At 47.4% G+C, this 13195-nt stretch overlaps 1 protein-coding gene across 5 annotated transcripts in view; it reads left to right on the top strand.

Moving 5' to 3' along the window:
- Window positions 1–13195, top strand: part of LOC141265124 (ATP-binding cassette sub-family B member 5-like) — a 476628-nt gene that overhangs the window by 220565 nt on the left and 242868 nt on the right. For 3 of the 5 annotated variants that reach the window (XM_073677800.1, XM_073677797.1, XM_073677796.1), the window contains exon 2: window positions 1808–2023. The exons of the other annotated variants lie outside the window; for them this stretch is intronic. In XM_073677800.1, the coding sequence (XP_073533901.1) occupies window positions 1808–2023 (216 nt within the window). The remainder of the gene's footprint in view (window positions 1–1807; window positions 2024–13195) is intronic. 5 annotated transcript variants of the gene reach the window in all.

The raw sequence follows: 13195 nt of genomic DNA, 5'->3' as shown, positions 1-13195 counted from the left end.
CGGGCACCCTCCCATGACGGACATCAACCACCCCCCGGGCTGTCAAAATTGTGGGCCTGCTGTCTGAGTACACGGGTTCTACCATGGCTTGGTAGTCTCTACCTCTCAACCCGATTGCAGTCCGACACCAGATCATCATTTCACTTTTGGGAGGCATGGAAATGGGGAATGGATCACTGAGTCTTACGCTACCGATCTCACCACCAGACAGTTCCACCTGCTGCCGTCTCATCAGGGCTTTTATCTCCTTGTTGAGGACTCTCTGTTGGCTGGAACTAGCATTCACCGCCACCTGTTGTAGAATTACAATTACTTCTGAAAGACAATTTTCAATTATGTTAGTACCCACAGTTATTTTAGGGTAACTTTCATGACGGTCAATGTCCACAATAATCACTCCCTGTGCCGGCAGTTCAACTTTACCAATTTTAATGGTCATCTCCTTGAACTCCATCTGCGGCACGGGTAAGCCATTACTGGCGATGATGCTCAAGTTACTGTCTGGATACCGTGTGATATCAGCATCAGTCCAATACTGCTTAAAAAGTACATAAGGGATTGTGGTTACTTGCGACCCAGTATCCAGCAAGGCGCTCATGGGGATACCGTCCAGCACCACGGGTAAAACCGGGCGCCCCCCAACGTACTTATCGCGCCAATTATAAGGGCCTGGTGATCTTATGCCTGGGGGTCGGCCCTCTGCCCCAGGTTGGACCCGTTTAAATTACAGTACCTGGAAATGTGTCCGGGCTGGTTGCATCAACGGCAAATAGGCTGTCCGTCCTCTGCGTAGCGGTCTGTAGGCCTCCCTCGGAAGGACGGGATCCTCCTCTGTCGACGCCACGGGACATCCTCCGGACTTGAAGCCAGCTCGATGGGTCTTGACGGGTCCACTTGCAACGCCTGGACGGTCCTGGTCAACGCCGCGACGCTCCTGGTCAGCTCCTGGACTTGGTGGTGCAGGCCTTTCGACGGGGCTTGGTTCAGGGCCTGTGCATCAGCCTCCACGGAGTCCATAGAGGAGGGCGCTGCCTCCTGGTGGTAGGTGATAGCAGGGCGCCGGGGGTTTATAGCGCCACTGGTTGCAGATTCACGGAGCACCCTTATGGCCCTGTCCTTAAATTGGGCAAGGGTCAGGTCGGGGTTCTGAAAGAACATGAGGCGCAGTTGGGCCCTGTGGGCGCTGGACAGCAGACCCTCTATGAATTGTTCTGTTAGCAGTTTATCCGTTTCCTGCACACTGCCAGGGTCAGTTTGTTGAATAGCCCTCAAGGCTTCCTGCAGATTTAGGGCATAGTCTCTGATGCTGTCCTGTGCCCGCTGCTTACATCCATAGAACCGCATTTTAATCTCAGCGGAGGTACGTGTGTCAAAGGTACCCCGCAGCCGGGCCAGAATACCCTTCACAGTCCTTTTCTCCTCAGTGGGCCATGATTTTACCTCCCTTTGGGCTGCGCCAGTTAACTGCCCTGTTAATATGCTGACCTTCTGTTCCTCTGTCAAGGGGTAAACGTGGAACAAACTGTATAGCCTTTCCTTGAAGTCAGTTAGGGCATGGGGCTCCCCTGAGTATTTGAGCAGCCAGGCCGCTCCAGGGATGTAAGGCAGGGAAAAGGGCATCACCGCTGCTGCAGCTGCGTTGGTGGTAGTGGGCTCCTCTGTGTCTGACATCTTCCTCCCCCCTAGTTAAGCGTGGCCTACCTTCCGACGATCCTCTTCTGTAGGCCGCGGCTCCGCTGCTGCTGCTATGGACGAGGACCTGGCGTCACGTCCTGATGACGTCAGCATCGCTCTCTCTCCCTTCCAGGACCTTGCGCAGCGTCGGAGCGTGGGGCGGAGCTTCGGATCTCGCGCGGTTTTGACGTCCACGCCCCTCTTCTTCCCGCGCGGCGTCCTGAAGATGGCGTCCGATGGCGGGAAACAGCTGCGGATGGCGGGAAGACGGCAGAAGACGGCGGGAAACGGTCCAAGATGGCGTCTGATGGCGGGAATCGGCTCCGGATGGCGGGAAACGACTCCACAGGTAAGTTACAAAAGTCTTTTTCAGGCACGCAGTACCCGGTGGTTGCGGGTACGAAATCCTGCTGACTACGCCAAAGCTGACTCGCCCCCTGGGCCATGGGGCACTCGGATCCGGGCAATAGGGGACGATGGGGGTAGTAGTGGCAACCCGGTTCCGTGGCTCAGGGTGGTCAGGCCAGTGGTAGTCCGTTATATTGATTATGTCTGACTACGCCACCCGTGGATTTGCGGTTATTAGGAACCGCCGCTGCATGCAGACCGCTGGGGCTGATGAGATGTGCAGCTATGGTAGTGTGACTCCCCACGGGAAGAGTGCGGCCCCAGGGCAGTATAGTGGATGGTGGGAGTGATGGTAGTGCTGGAGGAGCAAGGAGCACACAGACAACAGGTTGCAGTCCAGGGTCTTTACTGAAACAGGTAAACTGACCCACAAACAGTCCCAGCTAGGAGGGGACCTGGATGTCTGAGAGCAACGGGGAAATTGGCCCTGGTCAGGGTGAGGGTGTAGGCCTACCGTGCTTTCTGCGCTCCTTCTGACTATCTCCTCCTGATAGGATAACAGCCCACGTTTCCGAGCTTTCCGTGCTTTCTCGCCTGTATGGCCTGCGACGTGGGTTCCTTTCTGCTCCCAGCCTTGTACGGCTTTACTGGTCCCTTCGGTTGTGGCAGGGCCTCCAGGCTTCTTAGGCCAAGGAATGTACAGTCCCTTGCGGACTGGTTCTCTGCTGGGGGATGTGGAATCCTTCCAGCCTCAGACACCAAAGTCTGGTAAAATTAAGTCTTTTCTCTGCCAAGACAGGCTCTCTTCGCCTCTTGTCTCTGGCTGGTGGCTCTCTCCTACTGCCACACTTCCTCTTAGGTGCAATCAACTTTCTGTCCCTGCTCCACTCTGGGACACGTCTCAGAGCTGAGACAGGCAATCCAGTTCTTTCTAACCCTGTCCCCAGTACCAGCTTTTATAGGGGCAGCCTGCTCCCCCTACTGGCCTGAGACAGGAGGCATTGCATGCTAATGTTCCCCTAACCAGAGAACCTCCCCCTTGCTCTCAGACACAGCTTTAATTACACTTGTGGCATCCAGGTAGGGTGACACAATATCACTGTGCGGCTGCCAAAGAAAGGGAGTGGAGTAGCCCATCCACTAACTAAGTTGTCAGTTGTCTTTGGATAGGATGTGATGGTGTTGGTTCACTAGTGCTTTTACTAACTAATCAAATTTAATATTAGATAGATGGGCGCTTGTGTGGTAGTCAGATAGTGTAGATAATTCCTGGCTTGGGTACCTCTGCAACTGCTGGTGCAGCACATTTTTGGTGTTCTTGTGCAAGTACTGAGATTCTGCCATACAATAGTGCTGTGCACCGCTGGTATAGAGCTCCATGTCTCAGTATACCTTGAATCTTTTTTTGCACTTGCTAATGTGATCAAGCAAGCGCAGTGCACCATTTCATTTAGTGGGGTTGAAATTGTGCTCTGCACAGTCTGCAGAGCTTCTTGTTGAAGAGCACAAAACCTGTTTTTTTCTGCTGCTATTGTGATATTGAAAGTTGTGTGCACTAACGTTTTTTTTAGTGTCAGATACTATTTTAGTGGAGTTGAACTTCAGGTGGTTTCAGAGTAAAAAAAATAAATTTTTTATCTTGCTACGCCCAGTCCAAGAAATATTTTTTCCTGTGCCAAAAGTCATACAGTGCTATAAGCCAGCTACTACGTCAGTGGTGGTCAAATTCAGCTTGTACGCACAGTCAAACCTATATATATTTTTGGTTGGCAGGCAGAGTCCACCAAAGGTTTTTTACTGTGGCAAAGTTGATCCAGTCTGCTAAAAGGCAGATCCTATTTTAGTGGCGTTTAACAATTCCTGGTTTCACAGTAAAAAAAACAAAAACTTCTCTTACTAGGCCCAGTCCAAAAAATATTTACAGCAGGGGACATCTCAGTTTGATATTGTTTGAAGAATATTTCGTAGGTTTTATCGGCCTCATGCACACTAACAAATTTCTTTTGTCTGTTAGTAACGTTATACGGCAGGCCATATCTTACCTTGTCATTTACTGTCGCTGAAATTCAGGTGTGTGCTGAGCTATTGCACAGGAAAAAAACATATTTTTCTTTAGTTAATTGTGTGCTCCTACCACTGTATCTGACCAACATGAGGGGGAAAAAGAGAGGGCTTGGTGGAAGGGGGAATAGGCTTGGTGTTCAAGGTGTACGTTGGGTACGTGGTAATGTTAGCGAAAGCACTAATGAACCTACACAAACAGGTCCTATTCAATGACAACTGACAACTTACGTTAGTGGACGGCCTACTGCACTCCCTTCCTTTGGCAGCCACACAGCGATATGCCTTGTTGATAAGGCCCAGAAAGAGCAGGTGCTCGAGTGGATGGCAAGCTCTGCTTCCAGTGCCCTCTCCTCTTCTTCCTTCACCTCAACATCACACGCAGTACAGTCCACAGAGGTGGCACCATAATTACCCATGCTTCCTCCCGCGTCACAACTGTCCAACTGCCCAACTGACTGTAGCGAACCACAGATGGGTGAGTCTGTAGAACTCTTCACCCATTCTACACCATGGGCATCAGAAGTGTACTCCAAACAGTCACAGAGTCAAGGGGAGAAAAGCATCTGCACCAATGCCCAATATTTTTTTATCTTGGATTCGGGACAGGGCAAAGTAGGGTCCGAGCAGATTCCTGACCCTCGTCACCAGACGTTAAGGGGGAGGGAGGTGATCCCGATGAGACTCAGATACCTGAGGCTCATGCGGACTGTTCTGCGCTGTCAAAGCAACAAGAGGAGAGGGGTCACTCTGAGGGTGAGGAATGGGATAACACATTGGATGATGACGAGGGTGAAGATCCTACAGAGTCACGCAGCCGAGTAGCTCAACTGAGGAGATGGAGGAGGAAGATGAGGAGGTTACATTTCGCCCTACGGCACAGACATAGAGTGATGCAAGCACAAGGAGCACTGTATCCTTAACCACAACTGTGGCTGTAGCCAGCAGCGGTCACGGGTCTGCAGCTCGCAGGGGCAGCAAGGGTTGCCTAGCATGGGCCTTTTTTGTCATGGCAAAGCATGAGCCAACGCACGTTATCTGCAAGCTTTGCGATAAAAAACTCAATAGAAAAACTGCAATAATTTGACTACTACATGCATGAACGTTCACATGCTCAAACAACATTCTTTACGCTGGGAATCTTACCGAGCTGAAATGTGGACCAGCGCACCTCAACAACCATCAGCTGCCTCATCAAACGCATCCGCTGCTTCTTCCTCCTCCTCTGTTACAACGCCAAGTTGTGTCACGCAGCAGTTAGGCTGAGTGACAGCCCGTCAGCTGTAAGTGAAGCAGACATGCCTGCTGTGTTTGTTTCTCTGAGCACAGAACACGTTTCTCAATCCACCATAACATCTCCACCTGCACCTCACTCACGGTCTGTTGGTTTGTCCTTTTCACTGTACTCTGCCCTCTCTCAGCACTGCAGCCAGCTCTCAATCCCGCTGTTGTGGTCACGTAAAAGATTGTTTCATCCTACACATGACAAAGCTAAGAGGTTGAACTCCACCATCTTCAATCTGTTGGCCACAGAAATGGTGGTCTTAGGCCCGTTTTTTTTAAATGTAAACACTTCCGATTGAGTCTGCGTCTCCTTGGTTGGCTGTAGTGGGACAGGTATGGGTCTGGGTTAAACTACTTGTAATTAGAGATGAGCGTTGTTCGACTCGAACTGTTCGCCAATCTCAAATTCGAGCTGTTTTGGGCGGTGTTCGAGCCGTTCGGCGAACACGAACGATTTGAGAAAAATTCGGCTGCTCGAGGTTATGTTCGATAACTGTTCGTGCACCAAAATCATAACTGGATTTTTTCTCAGTAATGATGAAAATTAATGTTAATACGCAGTTTGAGTGTACAGCGGGGCGGGGGGAGGGTCAGGGGATGGATCTCTGCAGGAATAATGAAGATCTCCATTTTTTTTTCTCTTTCCCGCATTTACAGTGGGGAGGTGCAATCTGTCAGCCTATCAGCAGCGCACACACGGAGCGAAGTGCTTTTTTTCACACAAGCAAGGGCATGTGTCATTGGCAGTGTATGTCACATGTCCTTGCCCTATAAGACCAAGCCATTTTCCCCGTCGCCACCATTTTCTCACTGCTGCAGCTGCGTGTTAGACGGCACCGCTGTTGCTGTGTGCACTATACCTTGTTAATTTCAAGCCAATTTTCGCACAAATCTACAGATAGCTTGGGAGTAGGGAATAGTTGTGATTGCAGTCCTTTTAAGGACTAGGTTACAGCATTTCCTACGACTTTTATCAGGCAGGTCTGTGCTCTTAAATAGATAGATTGTGGGAGTAAAGACTAATTGTAATTGCAGTCCTTTTCAGGACTAAGTTACATCAGTTCCTATCAGTTTTTGCCAGGCAGGTCTGTGCCAGTGCTGTGCAAGTTTTTTTCACAGTATTTGGCTGAATCTAGCAAAGCTAATCCTTTTTGGCCTATTGCAGAGTGTGTTAGTCAGTGGAGTAGCCTATCTGTGTTGCAAGATATACCACCTGTGTATAGAATACCAATTTTTTTACTGCACCTAGTGAAGTAAAATCTTTTGGGCATAGCATCATTCTATTAGTCCATCTAAACTGACCTCCATCAGGTTGCAAATTGAATATAATTTTTTTCTGCATCTAGCTCTGAAAAAATATTTGGGCTTCTAGCAGTGTGTGGGACTTGTTATATTAGTCCATCTATACTGACCTCCATCAGGTTGCAAACTGAATATAATTTTTCTCTGCATCTAGCTCTGAAAAAATATTTGGCCTTCTAGCAGTGTGTGGGACTTGTTCTATTAGTCCATCTATACTGACCTCCATCACGGTGCAAATTCAAAATAATTTTTTGTCTGCATCTAGCTCTGAAAAAATATTTGGCCTTCTAGCAGTGTGTGGGACTTTCTCTATTAGTCCATCTATACTGACCTCCATCAGGTTGCAAACTGAATATAATTTTTTTCTGCATCTAGCTCTGAAAAAATATTTGGCCTTCTAGCAGTATGTTGGACTTTCTCTATTAGTCCATCTATACTGACCTCCATCAGGTTGCAAATTAAAAATAATTTTAATCTGCATCTAGCTCTGAAAAAATATTTGGCCTTCTAGCAGTGTGTGGGACTTTCTCTATTAGTCCATCTATACTGACCTCCATCAGGTTGCAAATTAAAAATAATATTTTGTCTGCATCTAGCTCTGAAAAAATATTTGGCCTTCTAGCAGTGTGTGGGACTTTCTCTATTAGTCCATCTATACTGACCTCCATCAGGTTGCAAATTCAAAATAATTTTTTGTCTGCATCTAGCTCTGAAAAAATATTTGGCCTTCTAGCAGTGTGTGGGACTTTCTTTATTAGTCCATCTATACTGACCTCCATCAGGCTGCAAATTAAAAATAATTTTTATCTGCATCTACCTCTGAAAAAATATTTGGCCTTCTAGCTGTGTGTGGGGCTTGTTCTATTAGTCCATCTATACTGACCTCCATCAGGTTGCAAACTGAATATAATTTTTTTCTGCATCTAGCTCTGAAAAAATATTTGGCCTTCTAGCAGTGTGTGGGACTTTCTCTATTAGTCCATCTATACTGACCTCCATCAGGTTGCAAATTAAAAATAATTTTTATCTGCATCTAGCTCTGAAAAAATATTTGGCCTTCTAGCAGTGTGTGGGACTTTCTCTATTAGTCCATCTATACTGACCTCCATCAGGTTGCAAATTAAAAATAATTTTTTGTCTGCATCTAGCTCTGAAAAAATATTTGGCCTTCTAGCAGTGTGTGGGACTTTCTCTATTAGTCCATCTATACTGACCTCCATCAGATTGCAAATTCAAAATAATTTTTTGTCTGCATCTAGCTCTGAAAAAATATTTGGCCTTCTAGCAGTGTGTGGGACTTTCTCTATTAGTCCATCTATACTGACCTCCATCAGGCTGCAAATTAAAAATAATTTTTATCTGCATCTACCTCTGAAAAAATATTTGGGCTTCTAGCTGTGTGTGGGACTTGTTCTATTAGTCCATCTATACTGACCTCCATCAGGTTGCAAACTGAATATAATTTTTTTCTGCATCTAGCTCTGAAAAAATATTTGGCCTTCTAGCAGTGTGTGGGACTTTCTCTATTAGTCCCTCTATACTGACCTCCATCAGGTTGCAAATTAAAAATAATTTATATCTGCATCTAGCTCTGAAAAAATATTTGGCCTTCTAGCAGTGTGTGGGACTTTTTTTATTAGTCCATCTATACTGACCTCCATCAGGTTGCAAATTAAAAATAATTTTTTGTCTGCATCTAGCTCTGAAAAAATATTTGGCCTTCTAGCAGTGTGTGGGACTTTCTCTATTAGTCCATCTATACTGACCTCCATCAGGTTGCAAACTGAATATATTTTTTTCTGCATCTACCTCTGAAAAAATATTGGGCTTCTAGCTGTGTGTGAGACTTGTTCTATTAATCCATCTATACAGATCTTCATCAGGTTGCAAACTGAATATAATTTTTTTCTGCATCTAGCTCTGAAAAAATATTTGGCCTTCTAGCAGTGTGTGGGACTTGTTCTATTAGTCCACCTATGCTGACCTCCATCAGGTTGCAAATTCAAAATAATTTTTTGTCTGCATCTAGCGCTGAAAAAATATTTGGCCTTCTAGCAGTGTGTGGGACTTTCTCTATTAGTCCATCTATACTGACCTCCATCAGGTTGCAAACTGAATATAATTTTTTTCTGCATCTACCTCTGAAAAAATATTTGGGCTTCTAGCTGTGTGTAGGACTTGTTCTATTAGTCCATCTATACTGACCTCCATCAGGTTGCAAACTGAATACAATTTTTTTCTGCATCTACCTCTGAAAAAATATTTGGGCTTCTAGCTGTGTGTGGGACTTGTTCTATTAGTCCATCTATACTGACCTCCATCAGGTTGCAAATTGAATATAATTTTTTTCTGCATCTAACCCAGCCAATAGTTTTGGCCTAATACCACAGTTTGGCCACTCAGCTCTGCTCTGTTCCCATCCATTGCTTTTTTTGTGCAAACAACTCCAGAGTTGTGAATTAGTTAACCACCAAAATGAGTGGAAAAAGGCCTGCTGCTGGTGGAAAGGGGAATAGGCATGTTGGGAAGGGGAAAAAAGGTTGTGTCCGTGGGGTAGGTGTTAAAGCAACAGTAACATCTGCAGAAGAAAGACCATCTTCCAGCCAAACTAAAATGTCTACTTCTTTTAGCGGACAATGTGATAAGATCCCTTTCTTACGGCCACGCCAATCGCTACAAATTCCAGATGAGGCACAAAAACAGCAGGTGCTTCAACGGATATCAAGTGCTTCTTTAAGTGGGCTCTCTTCCACATCAAATTCAACATCACAAATACTCCAGTCCTCAAAGGTGTCACCCCAATCGCACTTGCTTCCTCACAGCTCCCAAATCTCCAGCTGCCCGTCTGAGTATGAGGTAGAACAGATGGTTGAGTCTGCAGAGCTGTTTACTCATACTATAGCCTGGGAATCAGAGGTTCACTCCAGCGCTTCTGTGAATCCAGACGAGGAAATGATCTGCACTGATGCCCAGAATCTTTATGAGTCGGTTCCAGGACCAGACGCAGAAGGTTCTGACCATAATGTAGACCCTCATTCCCAAACTGTAACTCCTGTTGGTGGAGACAATGAGGAAGACGATGATGAGACTCAAATACCTGATTGGAGCGACAACTTTAGTTTTTTGTCAGGGCAGGAACAGGTTGGCTCTGAGGACGACGGGTGTGATAACGCACAGGGTGATGATGATGAGGTTGGAGATCCCACTTACTGTCAACCCACAGTCAGCCAAGAGATGAGGTCAGCAGAGGAGGTGGAGGAAGATGCTAGTGACGACGAGGTCAGGTTGCGCCTTCCTGGACAGAGACGTAGTACTGGAAGCACGTCAACAACTGCATCCTCAAACACAACTCTGCCTCTCACCACAAGTCGTGGTGGCTCTTCAGGTCGCATGGGTGCTAAGCCTTGCATAGCCTGGCCATTTTTTCAGATCGATAAAGATGACCCAACTCGTGTTATCTGTAACATTTGTCATCAAAAGCTAAGTAGAGGCCAAAAAATACATAGTTTGAGTACTTCATGCATGAACCGGCACATGGATATGAAGCATAAGTTGCAGTGGGAAGCTCAGTGTGCTACAATGCGGCCTAGCCGGCCGGGCCAACCACCGTCTGCCACATCTTGTGCATCCGCGGCCTCTTCATCCTCTGTGACTGGGGGGACAGCAGTCACACCTGTTTTGGGGCGCAGACCTGCCACCTCTTTACCCGCAACAGCCAGCGTGATTTGTAGGTCATCATTTTCTTTGGAGGTGGTAACACCAGCTGGTGTTGAGCGCTGTCCGACATCGATAGCACCACCTTTGGATCAAGGCAACCTAACATGTCCGCCTGCATCTTCCTCACAGACCGGCAGTTTGCCGGGGACACCCTTATCAACCCCGTCTAAGCACAATAGCCAGCCCTCGGTCCCTCAGATGTGGACAAGTAAAAGACCATTTCCTCCTAGCCATGAGAAAACTAAGAGGTAGAATTTCACCATCTGCAAGCTCTTGGCTACAGAAATGCTGCCTTTCCGCCTGGTGGACACAGAGGATTTTCGAGACCTTATGTCCGTCGCAGTGCCCCAGTACCAGATGCCCAGTCGGCACTACTTCTCAAAGAAAGGTGTGCCTGCGCTCCACCAGCATGTCGCACACAACATCACCGCTTCTTTGAGAAACTCTGTGTGTGACAGGGTGCATTTCACCACAGACACTTGGACGAGTAGGCATGGACAGGGGCGTTACATGTCGCTGACTGGGCACTGGGTAACTATGGTGACAGCAGGACAAGGGGCTGCTGTCCAAGTCTTGCCATCCCCACGAGTTGTGCATCAATCCTCTTTATCTCAAAGTTCCTCCACTGCTTCTGCCTCCTCAACCTCCTCTCGGTCTTCCACCTGCACCCAAAGCCTGTCTGGTCATGCCACAAGCTTTCTAACTGCGCAGAAGGGATCCTGCACACCTCCTTACTATGCTGGCAGTAAGGCTCAACGTCATCAGGCGGTTTTTACTTTGAAATGTCTGGGAAATGTGAGTCACACAGCTGAGGAGTTGTGGTCAGCTCTGGAGAACCAATTTCATGAATGGTTGTCTCCACTGGACGTGAAACCAGGGAAGGCCGTGTGCGACAATGCTGCAAACCTGGGTGCGGCCCTTCGCCGGGGCAATGTCACACACGTGCCTTGTATGGCTCACGTGTTGAACCTGGTTGTCCAGCAATTTTTAGCCCACTATCCCAGACTAGATGGCCTTCTGCAGGGGGCACGGTTGCTGTGTGCTCACTTCCGCCGTTCGCATCCCCCAGCTCAGCGACTTACATCTCTACAGAAGTCGTTGGGCCTGCCACTTCACCGGCTAAAATGCGATGTGCCTACCCGGTGGAATTCAACTCTGCACATGTTGCAGCGACTGTGGCAGCACCGACAAGCCCTGGTGCAATACGTTCTGACGTATAGCCTGGGCCAACGAGATCCAGAGGTGGGGCAAATCACGCTGGAGGAGTGGTCTCAGATCAGGGACCTATGCACCCTTCTGCACAGTTTTGAAATGGCGACGAAGATGTTTAGTGCTGACGATGCCATTATCAGCATGACTATTCCGGTAATTTACATGCTGGAGCACATGTTAAACAGAATTCGGAGTCAGGTGGTGGCACAAGAGGAGGTGGAGGAAGTAGAGGAGGAGGAGTTGTATGCGGAAGGGCTAACATCTGCAAGGTCCAGACGGTCGGCAGCACCAAGGCAGCAGGCATGTGAGGGTGGGGGAGATGGTTTTACCAGGGCACATGGTAGCAGTCAAACTAGTGAGGAAGGTGCAGGAGCCCAGGAAGAAGTGGAGGACGAACTGATGGAAGACTCATCAGATGAGGGAGACCTTGATCACATTTCTATTTGTGCGAGGTTGGGGGGAGAGGACAGAGGAATGAAGCATGATTGTTACCTCGCCACCAACACAACAAGGACTTGGTGCTCCTGGATGCGCAACACACATGAGTGCCTTCTTGCTGCACTACCTGCAACATGACCCTCGAATTGTGAGAATTAGAAATAATCCTGACTACTGGGTTGCCACACTGTTGGATCCCCGGTACAAAAGTAAATTTGCAGAAATTATTCCTGCCATAGAAAGGGATGCACGCATGCAGGAGTATCAGCAGAGACTGTTGCCGAATCTTACATGTGCTTTTCCACAAAACACCAGTGGTGCACGTAGTGAATCTCACAGTTCCAACTTGCCACCCGTGGGACCGTCAAGTGTTCAGCACTCAAACCGTAACAGAACCACAGTATCTGCTGGTAACATCAATTTTGCGGAATCATTTCACCACTTTTTTAGCCCATCCTTTGCAAGGCCACAGGATACAAGAAGTCTGACACATAGTCAACGCCTAGAGACGATGGTACAGGAGTATCTCCAAGTAAACATTGAAGCCATGACTGTGTCACTGGACCCTTGCTCTTTTTGGGCTTCCAATCTGGATAAATGGCCGGAGCTAGCCACTTACGCCTTGGAGATCTTGTCATGCCCCGCAGCCAGCGTTCTGTCTGAACGTGTGTTCAGCGCTGCTGGTGGTGTGCTGACAGATAAGCGCACGCGGCTCTCCACTGATAATGTAGACAGATTCACGTTCATAAAGATGAACAAATCATGGATCCGAAACGACTTTTCTACCCCTGTGTCATCCTGGGGAGAGTAAAAGCTTGATGATTGGTTAAAATCACCCTACCAACCGTTTTAAGCTTTCAAATTACTAATGATGTTTATCTGTATCTTGGCTGGAAAATAATTTGGGCTTTGTAGCAGTGTGCAGCACTGATTCTATTAGGCCATCTATAATAAGCTCCACCAGATTTAAAATTACTAATCATGTTTATCTGTATCTTGACTGGAAAATAATTTGGGCTTTGTAGCAGTGTGCAGCACTGATCCTATTAGGCCATCTATACTAAGCTCCACCAGATTTAAAATTAATAATAATTTTTAGCTGCATCTAGCCCGGAAAATCATTTTGGGGCTTCGAGATGCGCAAGACACATAAGTGCCT

Source organism: Phyllobates terribilis, unplaced genomic scaffold (assembly GCF_046119375.1).
Source record: "Phyllobates terribilis strain yellow unplaced genomic scaffold, ASM4611937v1 Scaffold_4__5_contigs__length_816908805, whole genome shotgun sequence".
Classification (NCBI taxonomy): Eukaryota; Metazoa; Chordata; class Amphibia; order Anura; family Dendrobatidae; genus Phyllobates; species Phyllobates terribilis.
The sequence above is the reverse complement of the archived record's forward strand: the minus strand, read 5'-3'. Positions and strand labels throughout refer to the sequence as shown.